This window comes from Lithobates pipiens, unplaced genomic scaffold (assembly GCF_037356315.1).
Source record: "Lithobates pipiens isolate NorthernLeopardFrog02 unplaced genomic scaffold, aLitPip1_a1.2 Scaffold_27, whole genome shotgun sequence".
Lineage (NCBI taxonomy): Eukaryota > Metazoa > Chordata > Amphibia > Anura > Ranidae > Lithobates > Lithobates pipiens.
The window spans coordinates 194,824,845-194,848,456 of record NW_027507788.1 but is presented as its reverse complement, the minus strand read 5'-3'; the positions used below and the strand labels follow the sequence as shown (position 1 = coordinate 194,848,456).

Below are 23,612 nucleotides of genomic sequence, written 5' to 3'. Positions count from 1 at the left end.
AGGGGCATGACCGAAAAAGGTCTGTCGATCGGCATCAAATCAGTGCTCTCAGCCAATGGTGGAAGCAGTCCCCGCCAGGAGAACACAGTGATTATTGCTAGTGGCTATAACAGCCATTAGAGATAATTGCATGTAAAACCGGCAGCCAGGCTGTACCCAAGTTGATCGACCAGCTTGGGCACATTCAGCCTGCCCATAAGTGATTCGAATCGTCTATGGCCGGCTTTAGATCTAACCTTAACCCAAGCATAACACCTATGCTGGCTGCAGCTAATACTTAAGATCTAACCTACGGATCCTGAATACTGGAAGTCATCCAATACTACTTGTCTGCTACATTTATCTAGAAAAACATCTTTAATGTTTACATTTCTCAGAAATATACATTTTTTTTCCACGGATAGTAAATTACGGCGCCTGCTTCTTTTATAAAAATTGACAGAACAAGTCAAATTGTCTAAAGGAAAGGAACGTTTAATATTGTAAATACTGTAAATTATACACATCTACCTTGCTGTAGATGAAACCTCCTTTTAGTAAAATCAAGACAAAGATGAGGTGTATCTCCTTATTGCATTCCATTAAAATCTTCACTAAATCTGCCTGTATTATTTTGCGATAACATCAGTTTCTTCCCTGACAACACAGAAGCATTCATGACAAATAAAAGGAAAATAAAGGATTTATTTTCTCCAGCTGTCACCATGCTGGTATTGTATGGGAGGGAGACCTCAGAACTAGAAACAGAATAGACAGGTCCTCTTCGTAGATTAACAAGCAGATACTGCGAATACTTGTGTTGGGCATTTTATGAGGGCCCTTTCCTCCTACACACATGACCATGCTGGTTTTAAGTTGATCGCAGAGCTGATGCTTTTATTGTTTGTTATATTAGGGCATACACATTAAAGTGGTTGTAACCCTAAAACAGAAAAGGAGGAGATCCTGTTCACTTATAGCAGGTTAAACAGCACAGCTCTCCCCCATCAAGTCCCGACCTGTCAGCTTGGGAGTCTGTATCTGTCTATGTCCGCGATTCCCTCCCGAGGCTGTTAGTAAAAAAACAAAAAAACTTTAAAATATTTGCTGCCAGCCCCTCTCTTTTAAGCCACTGTGTAATGGTCTGTTAAAAATGAAGCCTCTAAATACCTTTTTTATCATGCAGTTTCAGACCAGTCACGAGTGTCCCGTCTGCTCTTCTACTCAGTTTCAGGGCTGCAGCGGGAGGGGCTGAGCAGCCAACATGGCGGTCACGTGTTCTCCTGGCTGACAGAGGGAGAGCTCAGTCCCTCTTGCTGTAGCCCTGAAACAGAGTATTAGAGTGGCCGGGCTGAAGATACATGGCTAAAAAGTATTTAGAGCCTTTGTTTTTAACAATTACACAGTCCAGGATGGCAGCTTAAAATAAGGGTGCTGGCAGTTAACCATAGTGTAGGGTTCCAAACCCTTTAAAAATACCTTTTGCTGGTTTTTGGGAAGTTGAAGCTTTTTATGTGCATTTACTGTGGGGAGAAACAGGGCAACAACCAGGTAGGCTTATAAGCTGGCCATAGACTGAACAAACCTTAGCCGGTTCAGCAGGACTAGCCGAGATTTTAAACCATCTATGGGCAGGCTGGGCCATCAATCGACTTGGGTACAACCAGCATGTCGGATTTTTAGCATGCAACTATTGTCAGCAGCTATAGCTGGTTGCAGTAATCACTGTGTTCTTCCAGTAGTGATGGATCCCTGTGGCAACCCATGTTTTTTTGCCTGAAGGCGGCAATAGTGCCTCGGAAATGCGTTTCGGCCTGCCCCCATCCTGATCTGGTCTCTTTCTACCTGTGTGAGAGCAGGTGTGAGCTGGAGACACTGCTGGTTATATACCATACGTGGGTCCGAGTTTATCCCCACAACGGTCTTCTCATCCCTTGTGACAACTGACTGCTTGATTGGTGATCCACATCCACCCCGTGTGCAGCTTGCAAGATACTTTTATGTAAGTGTATCTGAATAAAGTGTTACTTGTTTTTACCATCACACTGACCCAGGCACCCACTTTTTGACATTTATGTTAGTGTCTGAGGGAACTTCCATTTCCTGCTGAGGAGCTGCCAGTGACTTCTTGATATTCCTTACTACTATGGACTCTATGGACTAATTCTTATTCATTAACTTTGGGTATATATTGTAGTTTCCCGTTGATCCCTTAAGGTCAGTGGTGGCTGGTGTTCAACATTTTTGGGAGGGCGCAACCAAACTGAAAAATTGTGAAAACAAAAACATCAATTGCAGCTTTACTGTGCCCATCAAAATGCAGCCGCTGTGCCCATCAATTTCTGCCACTGTGACCCCCCCCCCCCCGCCCGCGACTTACCCTGACTCGGTGGGGCAGCGGATGATGGCGGCAAGCGGTGTCCTCCATGCGTCTCTTCCCAGCCTCTCCTCCCAATAGGTGTCCAATCACAGCACCTGTCATTTCAGAAAATCAGGTGACGAGTAAAAGACCCAAGCACCTGATTGGCGGAGAGGCGGTTCCATGTTAGAACAAATTAATATTCGCTTTCCTAACACTCCTGGGTGAACTGGCACTCACAGGTCACCTTTTTTAACGCCTATTAGAGCCTATGGCTCTAATGCTTCAAAAACACCCCCCCACCGAGTATGGGGTAGCAGCGGCTATACATGAATCTATCCATTGGTCATAGAGGGGGTAGCTGGAAAGAGGGGGCGGCACCTGTGCGCCCTTATGGACGTACCGCCACTGCTTATGATCCACCTTATAATGGACAGTGAGTGCTGACTCACACACTACCTGCCAGTTCTGTGTGATATATTGCTTATAGCTGGTAGTAGTACTCACTGTGTTCTCCTAGTAGCAACGGCTCCATGCGGCAACCCACGGTTGCAGGAAATAAAATTGCATAATCTATGACATGCTTTACAGTCTATCCAGTTAATGCTTATCCAGGGGTGTCCAAACTTTTTTCAAAGAGGCTAGATTTGATGAAGTGAAGTGAACATGCATGAGGGCCGGCCATTCTTTGAACCATTAAAATGAAATGCAAACTGCTACACTGCCCAACAAGAATTCTCTTGCCTTTGTGGCTGTGTGTGGTGAAGAGAAAGATGAGCTTGGGCGTACTTTTTGGATATACCATATTTATCAGTGTATAATACGCACAGGCCTATAACATGCACCCTCACTACGTGCACAAGTATGCGGCCTTGGCATGAAGGGGTTATACCAGGATGATGCCTGCAGCAGACATCACGGTAGTTTTTCCCGGTTTTTAAAGTGGGCGGGTGGCTCTTTACGGAGAAGAACCGATGCAGCTAAAAGTCACTCGGCTGTTATCCCAAAGGAGCCTTCCACCTCCCGTCCCACCGGGAGGCTCAATCAATGATCCGGCACTTCCGCCAGCTAGAGTGAGCCCAAAAGGGCTTTGTTCCAGTCTCCCATGTAAACACATGGAAGTGACGTCACTTCCGGTTTACTCGGCTGCTGTCAGAACTTTTCTACAGCATGTTTCTATGTAATCTGCATTGCTAATCTTCCAATGTGACAACACAGTCCTGCTCTTCAATAATTTACGGTATGAATGAAAGCTACAGTTGCAGCCATTAGTCATAAATGACTGTTCTGTGTGAAATGTAAACCTATTAAAAACTGCTTGTTCACATTTTTAATTTTATTTTTCTTAACTATGCATATGTCAATATTAATACCAGCATAATTTCACTTGGATAATCATTATGTTAATGAAATTCTGGTTCCCCCTGCTAAATTCCAATAATCTAACCATATCCAAAGACCAACCTCCACCCAATTCTTTTCCAATGGACTATAACATGGTAATCTTTGTGTTGTCATTTCTGCACTGGTACGGGTTATATACGCAGAGACGTGCAAGCTTGGTCTGTCTCAGCTTCCAGGAAAAGGGGTGTAAGGGGCACAATTTAGCATCTTCACCTTTGGTGCAACAGGACCTCCTCCCAGCACTGCTCATATACAGTATGTCCCACTGCTGGGTCGCTGATAAGAGAAGTAAAGCCTGAAAAGTGTGTCCTTGAACTTGGCTGTGAAGCCTATAAATGTATGTGCATATAAAACTTTACTCAGCTGTCAATATTCCATATATGCAATAAAATCCTTAAAAAAAAAAAAAAAAAAATCTACTACATGGATCAGATGGGTGCTGGAGAATTTTTTTATGTTGTTCATTAAAATAAGGCGCATTTTCTTTGGTCAATTTCATTATTTTTTTATGTTTTGGTTTGTCTTTATAAATTGATCATTTATATTGTTTTTCATTACTTGTATAACATCTTCATTCTACAGACATTAAATAGCGTGTCTTTTCATAACAACTGGTACAAGACTACACTTGGCTTTCTAATAAGAAAGCCCAGCGGTGCCTTCTCGCTTGCTGACTGCCTCTGTATAATGTCTAATTGAAAACCCTTACAGGTCTGTATGAACATGCAGACAGGAATAGAGGTTTTAATCTTATAACACATTCCAAATATAGGGGGGGAGGGGGGCAGAGGCAGGCTTCTTCTCAGTTCATTTCATTATCTTAAGAGATATTTCCCTAGTCTGTAAGAACATAAGCAGGAAAAACAACTGTTTCTATTGATAATATATGCTATACACTTTTTACACAAGATGTTAAGATGGCCATAGACATGCCAGTAAGGGGCAATGATTATACAGAAATGATCAGATTGCTCTGAAGTTTTCTACTACTGCTATAGGACATGTAAATTTGGACAGATGAAAGGCAGCCAGTATTAGTGATTCTAAACTAGGGATGAGCTCAGGTATGTTCGAAACCCATCCAAGCTAACCCACTAGGAAGCCATCACTGCCCAAAGCCAATCATAACCGGCCGAGGCATTCCCTACCCCTTGCATATGATTGGTTTTGAGCAGCAATGGCTTCCTGGCAGGATAGCCAAGGCGGGTTTAGTCTAGGATCCAACATGCCCGAGTTTATCCCCATTTTATACCGCAGTCCTTAAAAGAGACGTATGCAATTTTTATTTTTTTAATCAATCATACTTACCTAGGTGGATTCAGCATCAGTCCAAAGCTGCATTTGTCCCCCATCGGCTCCAACACTGAGAAACGAACGATCTAACACCGCCAGCCACTCAGTTCTCGGTGCTTCCTGAGCAGAGAGCTGGTGACGGTTAGTCACCGCTCTCTTCTAAGATCCCCCCACGCACTCATTGGAGCGCTGGGCTGTGGAGGGGGTGGGAGCGGCTGGCTCAGGCTCTCAGTGGCTGAGAAGCTGACACCAGTGCCGGTCCAGGCATGTGGGCAGATCCCGACCATATGGTTGTGATATTTCCCGAGCCTGGACAGACTGACCTCAGCCAACAGCGGGCTTTAGCCTGCTGTCAGCTGAAAACAGGTCACAGGGGTGCAGAACAAACTGAAGGAAGGAAGCAGGAAGACCAGGTAAAGATGCAAGCCTCTGCAGCGGTGACCGCGCCACTGGAGGGCTTCGTTATTAAGGTACGTTTTTCATTATGTGCTAGTATGCAGTGGAGAACACTATGATATTGCCTTGCAGGTGACATTTTTTATGTATTTTTTCTCAAAAGAGTCTACTACCACTTTAAATACCTGAGCTGTTGTGGTTCAGAAGTGGAAGAGGAAACACAATCTATACCCATACTTATGTAATTTACTCTAGGTTCTGATTTGAGTGAGCATTATCCCATTTTTGTTTACTCTGCAGGATATTCAGACTCTTAGAAGATGAAGCAAAAACTAGGCAGCCACATTCCATAGGTAGTAGTGACCTACAATGCATGGACAGGCTAAGAAGCTTACCCTTGACCTCTCCATTTCTTTGGTAGTCATTACAATGACATGAGTGTTCTCCTGATACACCATGGACCAGAAATCACAAACTGTGTTCTGTAGACAACCCTGTGTGGCTATGTAGACTTTATATGGCTGGTTTCCTCGGGAATCATCCAGAGCACTCTACGGAGAGACAAAAACACACACACTGAAGGCAATCAATATAAAATATACTAAAAATATACTATAGTGTGTATGTATATATGTGTATATATATATATATATATATATATATATATATATATATATATATATATATATATATATATATACACACACACACACACACACACACACACACACACACATATACATATGCACTGCTTTAGATCAATGCCACTATTTTGCATGCATTAAACTTCGCTAACAGGTACCCATCAATATTGTGGTGCCACTTATTACTTCCAATGGCAGGGAAAAGGCTGCCACCATGACCATAGTACAATTCCATCTACCAACCCTGCTCTTATGTACAAATGTACAAATAATCCTGGGAGGTTGATGCGCTGACGTCATTGCGACCTGTATGTGAACGGGTGCATGCTGCCGGCCAACAGTTTTTTTTATCTGCTTATTTTTACGCTACATATGTAAGTGTCATTTTTATCTTTTATTAAATGTTACTGTACGGATACACACTATGGCCAGTCTTTCTCATTCTTATGAATTTATGACGGAGGTGTGCTCCGTATGGTCGCTGCTGTCTCTGGTCTATCATTGACATTTAAATCAACGAAGGGTGATGCCAGCGATTTGAAATATATATATATATATATATATATATATATATATATATATATATATATATATATATATATATATATATATATATATATATATATATATATATATATATATATATATATATATATATATATATATATATATATATATATATATATATATATATATGCGCAGCTTTTTTCCTTTACTACATTTACACTTGTGCATATCTCACAATTTAGAGCTGCTGCTGTTTAGTGGGTATTGTGTTTGATTTGTTTTTCCTTTTTTTATTTTCATGTATTTTTAGCGTGGTATTTTCTTGTTTATTCCTTTGTGCCAATATTGACTGGTATTTGGAAATGTTCATAATTCCCTCTACCTTGACTAAGGCCCCTGTTACAGATGGAGAAAAAAAAAAAAAAACAGTGTCACAGCATGATGCTGCCATCACCATGCTTCAACGTGGGTATAGTGTTCTTTTGGTAAAGTGCAGCGTTATTTTTGCGTCACACATCTTTTGAAATTATGTCCGAAAAGTTCAACCTTGGTTTCATCAGCCCATAACACATTTTCCCACATGCTTTTAGGAGACTTCAGATGTGTTTTGGCAAAAATTAGCCGGGCTTGGATGTTTTTCTTCATAGGAAAAGGCTTCCATCTTGCCACTCTACCCCATAGCCTAGACATATGAAGAATACAGGAGATTGTTGTCACATGTACCACATAGCCAGTATTTGCCAGATATTTCTGCAGCTTCTTTAATGTTGCTGTAGGCCTCTTGGCAGCCTCCCTGACCAGTTTTCTGTTCTTTTCATCAATTTTGGAGGGGCATCCAGTTCTTGGTAATGTCACTGTTGTGCCATATTTTCTCCACTTGATGACTGTCTTCACTGTGTTCCATGGTATATCCAATACCTTGGAAATTCTTTTGTACACTTCTCCTGACTGATACCTTTTAACAATTATATCCCTCTGATGCTTTGGAAGCTCTCTGCAGACCATGGCTTTTGCTGTAGGATGTGACTAAGAAAATGTCAAGACCTACTAGAACAGCTGAACTTATTTGAGGTTAATCAGAGGCACTTGAAATGTTGGCAGGTATATACCAACTCCTATTAAACGTGGGTTTGAATTTGATTGCCAAATTCTGAACACAGCTACATCCCTAGTTATAAGAGGGTGTGCACACTTATGCAACCATATTATATTAGTTTTTTTATTTTATTAGTTTGCTTTTCAACTGAGTTGTACAGTTAAATAAGTTAAATTAAAAGATGGATTGAAATGATTTATCTTGGTCTCATTTCTTTACATCACAAAAAACTGACATTTTAACAGGGGTGTGTAGACTTTTTATAGCCACTGTATGCACTATGTAACATTTATGGTTTAAAAGCACAATTGACTGTTATAATTGTCTTTACATATTGGATTATTTTTATGTGTTAGGAATTTGACATATGGAGTAGATTGACTGATGGCGGGCACCCATCAGTGCCAGCCATCAGTGACCATCAGTGCCACCTAATCCTATCAGAGCTGTTTAATCAGTGCCACCCATCAGTGATTATCAGTGCTGAATATCAGTGCCACCTAATCTGTATTGTGCTTTGAAAGCTGTCACAGGACATTAAAAAACAAATTAATCGGTAATCAGCGAGTACGCAAAAAAAATAAATTGTACTTTGTCTTAAAAAAGTGGTCTCAGGACAACCCTATACATAAACTTATTCACAGCCTTTTCTCTGTAGTTTATTGAAGCACCTTTGGCACTAATTACAGCCTCAAGGCTTTTTGAGTATGATACTACAAGTTTGACATGCCTATTTTTAGGCAGTTTCTCCCATTCTTCTTTGCAGGACCTCTCAAGCTCCATCAGGTTGGATAGGGAGCGTCGGTGCACAGCCATGTTCTGATCACTCTAGAGATTATCAATCAGGTACAGGTCTGGGCTCTGACTGGGCCACTCAAGGACATTCACCGAGTTGTCGCTTAGCCACTCTTGTTATCCTGGCTGTGTGCTTAGAGCTGTTGTCCTGTTGGAAGATGAACCTTCACCCCAGTCAGAGGTCCAGAGCGCTCTAGAGCAGGTTTTCAACAAGGATGTCTCTGTACATTGTTGCATTCATCTTTCCATCGATCCTGATTAGTCTCCCAATTCCTGCTGCTGAAAAACATCCCCACAGCGTGATGCTGCCATCATCATGCTTCACTGTACGGATGGTATTGGCCAGGTGATGAGCGGTGCCAGATTTCCTCCAGACATGACGCTTGCAATTAAGGCCAAAGTGTTCAATCTTTGTTTCATCAGACCAGAGAATTTTGTTTCTCATTTTCAGAATCCGTCAGGTGCCTTTTGGAAAACACCAGACGGGCTGTCATGTGCCTTTAACTGAGAAGTGGCTTCCGTCTGGCCACTCTACCATACAGGCCTGATTGGTGGAGTGTTGCAGAGATTGTTGTTCTTCTGGAAGGTTCTCCTCTCTCCACAGAGAAATATGCTGGAGCTCTGTCAGAGTGGCCATCGGGTTCTTGGTCACACCCCTGACTAAGGCCCTTCTCCACCAAACGTTCAGTTTGGCCAGGCGGCTCGCTCTAGAAAGAGTCCTGGTGATTCCAAACTTCTTCCATTTACAGATTATGGAGGCCACTGTGCACACTGGGACCTTCAATGCCGCAGAAATTTTTCTGTACCCTTCCCCAAATCTGTGCCTTGCTACAATCCCGTCTCAGAGGTCTACAGACAATTCCCTGGACTTCTTGGCTTGGTTTGTGCTCTGAACATACACTGTAAGGCACGGTTCACACTGAGGCAGCACGACTTACAGCGCGACTGCCTCAGGCGACCTGGACGCGACCACTGCGGCGACTTGCAAAATGACTTCTGTATAGAAGTCAATGCAAGTCGCCCCAAAAGTGGTACAGGAACCTATAGGGTATTTGTAGAATCTTGAGGAAAATAACGAATTTAATCCACTTTGGAATAAGGCTGTAACATAAAAAAAATTGAAAAAAGTGAAGAGCTGTGAATACTTTGCGGATGCACTGTAGAACAGAAACAACCCCAAGCAGCATGGTGGTGTCTCACAGGGAATTTTATAAGCTGCCATCAACATGGCTACTGATTTCAGATCGAGTTTATACAGGGAGCTCCCTGCCTCATAGGAGTTAAACATTTCTGGTGCCCAACATCTACATTCCAATTGTGTTTCTTCCTTCTACACCAACAGCTTAGTTCCTCTTTTCTTTAATTATTAACAGTATTCTAGATCTCACACACATACATACATTACCTTAATGTAGTTTGCATTGATGTAATCTGACCCTGGAATGCTCTCATCCGTGTCTCTCAATGTCACCCTCGTAGTGTCAACTATGCACAAAAGATAAAAGGCCAATACTTCATTTTTGTTTGAAAACACAAAAGTAAAAACTTCCATTTAAAGTTATCCTGTCACTTGTCACACAAATAAAGGCAACTTCCAGTGCCAAACAGTACTAAGGCTCCATCCACCACCCCAATCCATCACCCCATCTCCCAAAGATACGAAAAAAAGTTACTTCTGAAAGTCCTTTTTTTGCATAGAGCTAGTCATTCCTCCAATGCGATAGTGTTCAGACCTAGCAACAGCATTCTCAGTCACCAAGCAGAGCCTGTCATCCAATCTGATGTTTTTAGCGGATAGAATCGGATTGGATGCTGGCAGGTATCACCGGACACATCCGACCCTCCATAGAAATCTATGGATGGTCCAATCAAGTCTGCCTGAAAAACTGACAGGCGTACCTAAATCGGACAGCCCGTGTGAAACCAGGCTTATTCCCTTGTGGTCATGAAAACTTGTCAGAAGGGAACAAGGCAGAAGACAGCAATTACACTCGGGATTGAGACAAGTATAGGGCAGCACAGTGGTGTAGTGGTTAGCACTTTCACCTAGCAGCAATAGGGTTGCTGGTTCAAATCCTGACCACAACACTATCTGCCTGGAGTTTGCATGTTCTCCCTGTGCCTGCGTGGGTTTCCTCCGGGTACTCCGGTTTCCCCCCACACTCCAAAGACATGCTGGTAGGTTAATTAGACCCTGTCCAAAAAAAATTGGCCATAATGTGTATGTGTATGTCAATGTTGTAAGTGTGTCAGGACTCTACAGGTTAAGGACCGCATAAATGGCTGCAGATGGACACCGGTGGCAAGAAAAGCGCCCTGTGGCGATTCAGTTCGTATAGGTAGCGCTATACAAGTCATTCATTCCTACACACTAAAGGACATGCTTTGTTGATATTTCATGCCTGAGATTTATAACAGCTTTTGCTTTGCGTCATTCTATTCTACAGCATTGATCTTGTTATATCCTCAAATGGGACCCGTTACAAAAACACAAGTAAACTAGTATGTTTCACTGCTCCACAGCAGCTGTCCAAGCTTTCAAAAGGTAGGTCTGGATACATCTTTAGGCAAAAGAGGGCATAACAAACAGGCTTCTAATATGCTACTGTAAATTGTTTTTTTTTTTTTTTTTTTTTTAAGTTTTTTCTTTCCACTGAGAGGACATCTCCATACTTACAAGGCAAAATGTTCTTGTATCTGTTCTTGCACTTGTTCTCTAGCCTCTGTCCTTCCTTTCGAGGATATAGTAGCTTACATTCTTGCTGCTGCAGCATCTGAAGTAAAAGACAAAATCGCTAGGCACAGCAAAAACAAAGAGACCCATATGCACAGTTATCCTAGATTTTAAGCTCTAACGAGCAGGGCCCTCGGATTTCTCCTGTACCGAATTTTACTGTAACGGCACTCTCTGCCCTTATGTTGTAAGGCACTGCGCAGACTGTTGCCACTATATAAATCCTGATTATAATAATAATCACAAGAAACAATATGCAGACTTCATCGGTTACCTTGGCCACCAAAAAACAGCCACCTGACCCATATATTATATAGAACACCTTCAAGTTAACAGCCTTCTGTGCATTTATTCCAGCTATTCTCTTCTAAGTGTCAGGTACTTTGGCACTTTTCACTGTATATTTATAGCTCTTTGACATCTCATAGCTAGAACAGTTTTTATTCTGGTTTAAATTATTCATTCCGAATGGCAGATCAGGAGAGCGGTACAAGGATTTCAGGGAAGAAATTTTTCTCATTGTATATACAGATTTGGGATTATCACATCTTATAAAACCAAACTAGAGTCATGGTTTTTCCATATGGCATGCTTTCGGGTTTAGGTCATTAGAAGAGTACCTCAAACTCCTCCCAGAATCCTTGCTTGGCCTTCTCTGTGTTGTCAGCCATTTTGTTCAGTTCTCGAACTCGAGTTTCTATGTTGGCTGCATTGATTCGCGTTGCATTGAATGGCTGAAAAAAATAAAAAAAAATAAATACAAGGTATAAATTACATAACAAAAGATTTGATCAGGGTCAACGAAGAAGCAACTAGTTATTATGAACCCTCAAGTTACAACATGACTGTGCAGTAATCATAGATCTGGCACCTTGGCCAGTGTGGACAAGCACACAAAACATGATTGTAACTATTAGATCACCGAATTGGAGTGTGTGTTTTCACTGTATAGTATTCATTTCAGCGGACTGGGACAACCAGAATATTATGTGTATGGGATATTCTTGCATGCCTTCTCTAATTAATCTATTAAATTGGAATTACACTGGGTCTCATGTATCAATAATGTCACAATCGGGAAGTTAAAGCTGAACTCCTAAAATTATTGGTTTTGCAAATTTACATTTCTCCAGATTGGCACAGTGTAAGCCGGTATTGCTCATACCCGTTAGACTGCAATGAAATCTGGAAATCATTGTAGCAGTCGGTACTACTACACTGATAGTTGTGATCTTCCAGGTCCTGTTCAGGTTCTACATAAAACTGACCAAAATATTGCTCATTCGGCACTGCTGTCATTCATAGAGTGCCTCATTTGTTTCTCAATAAAAGGTGTTCTATGATTGGATGAGGTGGAGAGGACGGGTGGTGCCATCGTGATCTTCACCTCATCCAGAGATTGGCTTGTATTCATTGGCTCCTGCTGCTGTTCATTAAATCCAGTGAGGAGGGAGTGAGCCTCTATAGCAAGTGGCTTGTTATGGGTCACTCGGAAGGAAGAGGGAGCCAAAAGTGCTGGTGGGGATCCCAGAAGAGGAGGTTTGGGTCTGCTTTGTGCAAAACCATTGAACAGAGCAGGCAAGTATAACATGGTACAGAATTACAGTTCCTCTGGCTAAAAAAAATAAATTAATAAAAATAAAAAAACACACAAATCCATATAATTCAACCAATAAAAAAGGGAAAAAATAAAAAGTCATACATACAATCTATATACACAATCCTATAACCACAATTGATCTAGAGGAAGGCAAAAGCATGATCCAATTTTCTCCAGTAGGGGAGAAAAATCCTTCCTGCTTCCCCGAGAGGCAATCGGATATTCCCTGAATCAACTTTACCTATAAATGTAAGTATCCAGTTATATTATGTACATTTAGAAAAGAATCCAGGCCTTTTTTAAAACAACATATAAGGAGCTGGCCAGAACCAGATCTTGAGGGAGTCCATTACACATTTTCACAGCTCTTACTGGGAAGAAACCTTTCTGTATTTGGGAGATTAAATTGCTTTTCCTCCAGGACATAAACAGTGCCCCCTTGTCTTCTGTGATATTAACATGAACTCTACACCACTTATTACAAATTCACTATATGGACTACTCATGTATTTATACATGTTGATCATAAACCCCTCCCCCCAAATCTTCGCCTCTCAAGAGAATAAAATTCAGTTCCTCTAAACCTATCCTCATAGCTGAGCTCCTCCATGCCTCTTATCAGTCTTATTTGCACTTTCTCCAGTTCCCCAAATCCTTTTTGTGAATAATGTTAATACAAATAAAGCTTTACACTATTTGTAAGGACTCCCTCCCCCTATGTTGATCTTCTGCAAAATAATTAAAATAAAATGTAAGACAAAACACTTAGCTTTCCCCCTGCTTTTGTGTAGCAGGGGGGTGATGACCGCATCCCTTGAGCAATATCCCTGGGAATGCTAGGTAGACCAAATCTCGTGAGTGACGTTACAGAACAATGCATTGTGTTTTCTCACGAGATTTGGACTGCTCAGCATTCCCCAGAGATATCACCCCAAGTGAGAATAAGATAAATATATTAAACAGTTTTCTTCATGGGTGCTTCTAGCATTTGAGATGGTGGTGAGGGTGCCAACTCCCAACTTATAAAGCAGACTTTGCAATTTTAATGCAAGGTCAGCTTTAAAGTGCAAAACATCTTCCCACTGGTATTCCCATCCAGCTTTATGAATGGTAAACGAGGCCCTATAATGCTGAGTTTTCACCTGGGATCATGTACCCAAGATTTAAGCATTTGTCAAGCGACTGATGCTGTGGGGGTCTACAGAGGAAATTCTTTCATATAGCGATGCTTTAATAATTGTGAATTTAATGTAGCTGGGTGCGCAAGAGGTTGGTGGGGTGAGGTTTTGTTTTTGCTTTATGCCTACCTAAAAATGTAATCTGGATACAACTGGCGGCTATGAGGGCAACCAATCATTTTTTGTGATGACATTTTGGTTTATAAAGCCCATTACATCAAATTCTAGTCTGTATGAAATAAGAGTGAAAGAACATAATTAACACTCAATAATACCTTATTGGAACATAAAACAATGCCACAGCTATACCAACTAGTACTGGAACATTAAAAAATCCAACAGGATTTACAAAAAAAAAAAAGAAGAACTGGAGGATATGTGCCTGTGCATCCAAATTAATCAATAACATTCCAAGTGGCTGCTATTGAAAACAAAATATATAAAAAAACTTTAGATTGACTGCAACATATGAGTTATTTACCTGCTTAAGATGCACCACAGCGCCCGACCTTTCCACCATTGGATTCTTCTTGTAGTGCTCCAACAGATCAGTCAGTGTATCAAAGCGTTCCCCCCCTCCCACATCATATTTACCATCCGGCTGTAAAAGAGGGGATTAATAATGGTCAACAAATTACTATATAAAAGGTTCAACAGTTGATAAATATTAGCTGAAGGTGACTATTGATATTTGAGGATGATCAGAAGTGTGAGCATATTCCAGCTACTGAAGGATTTGTTTTCTCAAGATAACTTCATAACTATGCACATTGTAATTGCCTAAGTGGGCACATTTATTTCTATGCAGACAGAAGTGTGGCCAACAACTTCTATGAATGGCTTCTGTGGGGGTAAAGCAATAGAAAATGTTTAGTATAGCCAATCACTATTCCCATGATAATATATTATTGGGGGGGGTCTCTGGGGTAGTCCGAGAATAATTAGTAATGTAATCTCTCGGGTAGTCCGAGAATAATTAGTAATGTCAACTCTGGGGTAGTCCGAGAATAATTAGTAATGTCATCTCATGACTACACTAACTTTAATTTTTTTTAAACAGACTGAAAAAAGCAAAGCTTTAAATAATTATAATCTAAGTAAGCCATTAAATGGCATCTGTAACCTTTAAGAGCTACTGGTGTACAGCACTTTGCTATTAATAAAGGTCTACATATACATTTAGACTGGACTAGTCATGGTGCCTAAACAACTTTTAGTTTGACTGTCCAAAGTTTCTATCAAAACTATGACATATAGAAGCAAGCGTTGGCCATTTTGTGCCAGGTTTCAAAAGTTAGATGGGTCTCAGCTTTAGCCCGGTTGTAGTATACTCTACCAAAATGTAAAAAATATGTATGTTTTAGAGCATGAAAGAAAGATCAAGTGAACATTTTAAGTGACTGCAAGTCTGGCTGAATTAAACAAAATCGGCAATATGTATGACAATCTCTAAAAATTATCTGTTGCATTCAATGAAATATCCAAAAATAAGATAATTATTCTTCATTTCTGAATGGTGAGTGAAGCCATGCAGAACTGCAGGTCTAGAGTGCGAATATGGCTTAAAATGTATTTATTTATTCCAAACTGCATACAGTTGTTTCAGTCGGTCGTATATAGTGCAAGTTTATGGAAACCATGGCTTTGATGAATTAAGGCTTGGGATCCAGTGGACAGTGTAAGCCTAAAGGAATAAAAAAAAAGCCCTCCAATCGAATCAGCGTGGCGCACAGAAAAAAAAAAAAAAAAAGTCTTCATAAAACAGGTCATCACAAATCTCAAAATAAATATAGAACGTCAATTAGACACCAATCACAGTTGGAGTCCTAAAGTTGAATCTTTGAGTATACAAGGTAAATCCATTTGTTTTAAGGTGAAAAAATGCCCATATCAAGGTGACCTCCAATACAGTCCTGTTCACCTCCCTAACACGCCCAAGCACACTCTAGTAACGGCACAGCAAGGACCAAAAAAAAAGTTCAAGTTTTTGCCAAGCCCTGCCTCTAAGTGGGTAAGGTTGGAAGGTTCACATCAAATACCTGGAATCGAATCATGACATGAGTGACACGAGATTTCCGCTCTCCATTTTCCAGCTTCTCTTCACTTGTTAGGACGGACAAAACAAAATCCCCTGGTTTGCTCTGACTTTCTCTCACCAAGAAACTTCCAGGCTTTCCTTTTTCTAAGAGTAGCTTCTCAGCCTCTCGTCCGGAAAGATGCCCATGGTACCACCTAAACCGAAAGTAAAGATTTCAGTATAGTGACAGCTGTACAAAAGATGCTTTACGATTGTTGGTACCATACGGGCTTTCTTTGCGTATTTCTGTAACTGCTGATCTCCTGGAATTTTAAAACACACAGTCTTAAAAGTTTACTCAGAATGCTAAACAAAAAAAAAACAAAAAAAACAAAAAAAAGCAAGCAGATCCAGTAAGTGGCAGTTATGCAGAGGGAAATGCTTTGTTTATGAGAGAAGTTAGAGAATAATGACCAGACTGGTTTGAGCTGAAAGGCTTTGGCAGCTTTGATAACCACTCTACAACTGCCATGGCCAGAAAATCATCTCAGAATGAACAACATGTCACACTCTGAGGTCGATGGGCTACAATCACGTCGGGTTCCACTCCTGCCACCCCAGAGTGGGCACAGGCTCTTCAAAAGTAAACAATTGAAGACTGGAAAAAAAATGTTGCCTGGTCTGATGAATCTTGATTTATGCTGATGCCCACCGATGGTAGGCCAGTCACCAAATCAGAATCCAGTAGGATGTTTTTGGGCAATGCGATAGAGCATGGGGAGTTTTGCAGCAAGAATGTGCAACTATCAAATCTGCAGAGACTGCATGATGCAATTACGTCAACCTGGATGTTTAAGGAATTTTGTGAAATGTATAATCAATGATAGCTCAAAATTAAAAAATTCAATAAAAAGTTTTAGCTGGAGAGGAGCTTAACGTAAGCTTATAAATTTAATTTGGTAATGCTGATGTGGGAAGGCTGAATTTCAATGGAGGTTCACTTCGAAGCTAAACTGTAAGCATATATAAAACACACATTTAAATGCATTGTTAACATCTTTACATAAGGAAATTAATTAATGCTTACAGCTACCATGATCGCCTGAATGTGTCGCCATCCTTTACACACCAGGTTTTTTTTTTTTTTTTTTTTTAATTAAACAAGAGTGGGGAAGGGTTAGACACTATCAAGACGTTATTGCTGTCTTTGTCCCCAATGGGGAGATTCGCCGGTGATCACTGCGGTGTAAATAAAAGATTGCCAGCGCCATCTAATGGCCATAATGAGGTATTTCTCTCAAGGTCAGATGTTCTTTGTTCTATAGCATTAATCTAGGAAAGTAGCCTAATAACATTTAATTTCGTCAGCATTCACACAGAAGGAACATGCAATTATACAGAACAAATAGCTCTGCAATTTTTTAATAAACGCTACCCTTAGTGCTCATTTAAAATTTAAATTGATTACTCCTATGCATTTTATCTCTATCTATTTGCATCCCCATGCTATCATATGAATACAAACTTTTTTTCTCTTCAACATTTTTACTAAGCCCTGGTCTCGCAAAGGGTAAGATCTACAACACTGCTAGTCTCACTAGATTTGACAGATTTGGGGGATGTCACTACTATTCTGCTCACTGTTCTCCTTGCTGGAAGTTTTGACAGGAGGAAGGAAAACCCTGCCTCTACCAACATGGCCACCTCCACACAAATACACAGTGCAGAACAAGACATGGTACGTCAGAAAATGGGGAAAAAAAAAATACAAAAATCTACAGAGAGACCACAGGCCATACTGGTAACTAGGCATGAGTTTGGGTATGTCCGGATCCAAGTGTGAACCCACCTGAGCAAGCCCACCAGGAAGCAGTCATCTGTATTAAGCCAATCATTTATGACTGGGGCATTACCTGTCCTGCACAGATGTGGTTGCAGGGCTAGGAATGCCCTGAACCAATGATTGGCCCAGTACAATGACTTTCCTGGTGAGCTTGCTCGGTTCCTCTTTAAGCTGTATGCTGCATGAATAAAAATAAAAGGAAAAATCTTTCTGCAAACCATATTTAAAAAGGAAGGCTGCTTACAGTTATTTAAGTGTGCCAAAGCACAAGCAGGCTTATTGTTTTAAAAAGGGACAGATTCTATTGTAATACAAAATAGCATGACAACAACAAAAGAATAGGCACCCAGCTACATTCTCTGCTAGAATTTCACTTGAACATGGCTTGAACGTTCTTTAATCCACGAAGCCTCTGGCAGCCAAGAAGCCTTCCTGGGATTAGCCAGCAGAGCTTCCATTAAAAACAGCAGCTAATGGGGCTATTGCCCTTTAGTGAAACAGTTTATTTTTTGCAACGTAAAAGAAAATGTACTCCCTAAAGGTAGAAGACAAAGATTGTGGGCACAATTGTATGAAAAGAGGTGAACAAAGCATGTCTTTTCATAAGCAGTAGAACAAGTTGAACACATTAAATGCCAAGCAATATTATATTATATTGACTTTATTGCACTAGGAAAACCTATTTAAACACAATTAAAATATAAGCTAAAAACATTTATTGAACACGAATAGAAGTTTAATCAGTGGCATGCTTTTATTGGCACAATTTTATAATCAAATACAGGGGACCGTCATTCTGTTCATATGTTCAAAAAAAATAAAAAATCAATAATTGAACTTTGTAGGGAAACTCAGTAAGAGGCCAAATTAGTTTAAAAGGGTCTACACTACAGGACTTTAAGAATAAAATGGGCCCCTTCACCACATCCTACCCATACTGCTGAGCACTAAACCTGTATTGGGTGTACTTCCAGAAGTCCTCCCGGCCTCAGCACAAAAGACAAGCATTGCGGAGCCAGAATTTACTCAAAAATCAACATTTTCAGGAGTTTCAGATTGTGAGAATTCCAGTATCATGTTGTAGATGAGAAGAGTGACAGGTTTTCTTTAAAATTACGGACAGTCTCGAGGCACCCCATTCTAAAAATGTAAAAAAACTATTCTAATGGCTTTATATAAATGCGCAACATCCAGACCTGTAGGACACCCAACGTTAGAGGTGATTTATTCTTCAAAAGCAAAATACACTTTTGCCCACTGGTAATGACTAGTATTCCACTGTTTTTCTTCTCTCTCAATTTCTCTCCATTAGGCAACTAATGTCACCCCAGTGCTGAGGGAGAGGGGCGCAGACAGGAGGGTCAAAACAAAGATGCTGTGGAGATATCCTCTTTATTGACCGATGACGTAATTGGCTGTTAGGAAGCGTGTGTCTAGAAAGTTATAATGGTGCATAATGAAAACCCATGGCCTTATGTCACTAAAAGGCAGGCTTGATCCACCTGCTGGCTTGTATACGATTTTGACCAATTTTTTGGCATTTTGCCAAGGCACCCCCGAAGAAACCTCAAGGCAGCCTGGTTGAAAAAGTCTGGTTTACCAAAAAACGATTTGGCTGCAACACAGACACCACTCGGTCCCCAAAATGCTGTGTGTTGACAGCCCACAACTGGGACTTGGGCTCCGTGTATATTTGTTGTAGATCAACAGCTATTTTTCTGTACTTGCAAGTTTTTTTTTAAAGGTATAGAAAGTTGTGGAAATTTGCATGTTTCGCAAAAAAGTACTGCACGTGTTTTTTTTTTTTTTTCATTTTTATTTTGCCCTGACAATTTAACCACTTGCCTACCCGTCCATAGTAATATGATGTCCGCAGGAGGGATCACCCATGCTGGGAGGGCGTCATAAGGCATCCTGGGCTTCCCACCCATCTAGAGGAGCCGATGCAGGTGCCCAGCGGCCGTGATGTCCACAGGGCACCCACGATTGCCTGATAACAGAGCAGGCCTGTGGATCTGTGTGTATAAACACACAGATCCACATCCTGTCAGGCGAGAGGTCTCCTCCCCTTGCGAGTCCCCTCCTCCTACAGTTAGAATCACTCCATAGGCAACACATTTAACTCCTTCATCACCCCTAGTGTTAACTCCTTCCCTGCCAGTGACATTTACACAGTTATCAGTGCATTTTTATAGCACTGATCGCTGTATAAACGTGAATGGTCCCAAAATAGTGTCAAAAATGTCCGATGTGTCCGCCATAATGTTGCAGTCACGATAAAAAACATAAAAAATAAAATAAAAATAAAAAAAAGTAGCAGGTCGCCACCATTACTAGTAAGAAAAGAATAAATGCCATAAATATATCCCCTATTTTGTAGACGCTATAACTTTTGCGCAAACCAATCAATATACGCTTTGATTTTTTTTTTTTTTACCAAAAATATGTAGAAGAATATGTATCGGCCTAAACTGAGGAAGACTTTTTTTTTTTTAAATTGGGATATTATAGCAAAAAGTAAAAAATATTTAGTTTTTTTTCAAACTTGTCACCCTTCTTTTGTTTATAGCACAAAAAAATAAAAAACGGCAGGAGGTGATCAAATCCCACCAAAAGAAAGCTCTATTTGTGGGGGAAAAGAAAAAAAAAAAAAGGAATTTGAGCGCAGTGTTGCATGACCGCGCAATTGTCATTCAAAATGCGACAGCGCTGAAAACTGAAAATTGGCCTGGGCAGGAAGGGGGTGAAAATGCCCTGTATTGAAGTGGTTAAAGGATAATGGGCCTTATAGACAACTAATTTCAGTGCCAATCTTTGAGATTTCAGTATGGCGAATAGAAACACTCTGATGTTGTGGGGCCTTGGGGGGATGGCCCAGAAGTCCCACAATCCCCTGAAAGTGTCTACTTTCTGGCTGCCAGATTTCATTAGGAGTCTTAGGGCCGGTTCACGTTACTGCGATGCGAGAACCCCGTGAATCAACTGTGGGCTCCCGCATCAAACCTGACACACACGGCAGTTCACACTGCCATATGCGAACTGCTAGGGAGTGTCATTATATGCCAACGACACCCCCCATTTCAGCTCACATATCGCACTGCGAACTGACAGTTCGGACATGAATCGGATCACATATGTGTGAACACACACATGCGATCCGATTCTGGTCCGAACAGAAAAAAAAGGGTCCTGTGCGTGTTTGCACCGAATGCGGTGCGATATCAGCCATACTATCTGTATGGCTGACATCGCACCGCACAGACATCGCATGTAATGTGAACAGCAGTGTGCTGCAAATTACATGCGATGTCTGCCATCACAATAGGGTGAACCGGCCCTGAAATTGCAGAAGTGATCGAAGGCATCATTTAGTAGTGATGGTAGAATGTGAGGGCAAGGCATCTTTCACTTAACAGTTCTAATTTCTTTTTTTTTTTAATGCGACTGCAAACTGAACCCTATTTTTTTTTTAAATAATAGGACATACTTCCTGAGATAGTCAATTGCTTAATTAAAGCTGAACTCCAGGGAAAACAAAAATGCTGCCGTACGGTTGGGCTGCTCCCACAATGCAAGGCTTAAATTGGTGGACCACAAAAAGGCGCTTTTACTTTACCTGGTCCTCCCACAGGCTTTTCTGAATAAGAACAATCCCTACATTCTCCTCTCACCAAGCCGTTTGTCTCGGGTCCTCTGACATCATTGAGTCCAATTTAGAACCCATAGCCCTGCAAGGGACACGAGGATGCCAAGGAAGACCCCTCTGGCTGTTAGGGTAGGGGCGAGCCCCGGTTGCAGAGGACCGGGTAAGTAAAACTGATTTTTGCAGCCCCCTTGACCTAAGCAAGCATTTAACCCCTGCAGTGCGGGGGGAGCATTTGTGCTCTCCGCAGAGACAGGCTTTAATCAGGTAACCATGGACGTAAATGGAGCTAAAAAAAAAATAAAATGGTAAACGGTATATAGGTATCTGGTATTGCTCTAAAAATGTCTGGATCTGGTAACTGTCATGTCTAGAATGTGTCATGACAATAGACAGAGGTAGATAGATTCACCGTTGCAAACAACGTACGATTCTGGAATGAAAACCGCAACTAAAATTCCCACTTAAAATTTTGAAATCTGTGTAGTATAGATTGGGGACAGTAGGGGATGGAAACTGTTGCCACAAAGCATCAAAGAACAGAACAAGTTCACATTTATGGATCAATATTAAGTCTAGAAAACTGAGGGGAAATGCTGAGTTTCTTTTTAAACTGTGGAAAAAAAAAAAGAAGAAGAAAAACCCGAATGCATTAAACATGTTTATTAAAAAAAATAAAAAAAAAAATAAATAAAAAAAAAAAAAATAAATAAAATAAAATCAACTATCGATCTCCTGACTTTACACACACAGCCTTTTCACACAAATACCGTTTGATAACAACCACTTAAAAATCAATGCTGCAGTTTGTTTTATGAACTTTTATGTAAGCGTTCTAAGAAATATTATTTATTCATTGGTAGGTGAACAAACACAAACTGCCGCAATACCCTGGGGACCCAACATACTTACTCTCATTAAAAACTAATGAAAAAGAAAAATAGACGCATCTTGCTGGTGAAAAGATCTCCAAAAAGTACAAGGATTTCCAATTAGGAGGAAGATTACCTATGTGTCCATGACGGTCTACAGGATAAGTAGGCGTTACTGGGAAGCTGGCCCGGTACAGAGAAAATGATTAAAGTGGTAGTAAAGTCTATCCCAACTATTCTTAAAAATGGACACCCCCCTCCCCCCCTTTACCTTTCCTGCATACCCTGTACAAAAAAAAAAATGACCCGTCTACTTACCCATTTTTAAATTTGCTCTGATCAGGTCACATGGTCCTACAGTTCTGGCTACCCTGTGTAAGGGAGCATTGGACAACTGCTGTGGGCTTCCAGAGGCTCCCAGGCCCAGCTGTTGTTGGCACCTCCTCCTCTTCCCTGCAGCAGTTGCTCTGACACAGGGGAGCCTGAGCTGCAGGAACATGTGGCCAGACTGGAGCAGAGTAAAATGAGGTAAGTGCATAAATCTTTTGAAACCGGGTATGCAGGATAGGTAGGAGGAGGGAGGAGTGAATACCGTATATACTGGAGTATAAGCCATTTTTGAGGCTGAACCCCCCCCCCCCCCCCCCCGAGTTATACGCGAGTGAGCCGTACCTTTCATTACAAAAATAACAGGTGTCTCCTGCTGTTTTATGCAGTCTGCTCGGCCGCCCATTGTAACAAAGCCCCGCCTCCTCCTTGTCCGTGACAGATGAATACTGATACAATTCTGGGAAACGGGATCAGTGTTCCTTCTATCACAGAGAAGAAGGAGGCACGGCTTTGTTACAATGGACAGCCGCTGAACAGACTGCATAACAATGGGAGACACCCGCTGTTTTAGTAATCAAAGGTACGGCTGCAAATGGGCACAGTGAGGCTGCAAATGGGCACAGTGAGGCTGCAATTGGGCATTGTTTAGCCAGTAGCTGCTGCATTTTCCCACCCTAGGCTTATACGCGAGGTGCTTTGGCCTATATTCGGGTCAGCCTATACGTGAGTATACACAGTACTTTTAAGAATAGTTGGAGTCACAGTGGGAAAATAAATTAGTTGATCCCCTGCAGATTTTTTAAGAGAAATGAAGGGTCTAGAATTTTTATCATAAGTGCATTATAAATGAGACAGAATATCAACCAAAGATCCAGAAAAAACACGATACAAATGTTATAAATTGAGTTGCAGTTCAGAGAGT

At 41.0% G+C, this 23,612-nt stretch overlaps 1 protein-coding gene across 2 annotated transcripts in view; it reads right to left on the bottom strand.

The window, feature by feature from the left end:
- The window catches only part of LOC143934452 (tyrosine-protein phosphatase non-receptor type 11-like), a 229,950-nt gene that overhangs the window by 29,045 nt on the left and 177,293 nt on the right, over positions 1–23,612 (bottom strand). For both annotated transcript variants that reach the window (XM_077458101.1, XM_077458100.1), the window contains exons 4-9: positions 16,025–16,217; positions 14,467–14,586; positions 11,828–11,941; positions 11,151–11,247; positions 9,879–9,958; positions 5,827–5,982 (exon numbers count right to left, since the gene is read on the bottom strand). In XM_077458101.1, the coding sequence (XP_077314227.1) occupies positions 5,827–5,982; positions 9,879–9,958; positions 11,151–11,247; positions 11,828–11,941; positions 14,467–14,586; positions 16,025–16,217 (760 nt within the window). The remainder of the gene's footprint in view (positions 1–5,826; positions 5,983–9,878; positions 9,959–11,150; positions 11,248–11,827; positions 11,942–14,466; positions 14,587–16,024; positions 16,218–23,612) is intronic.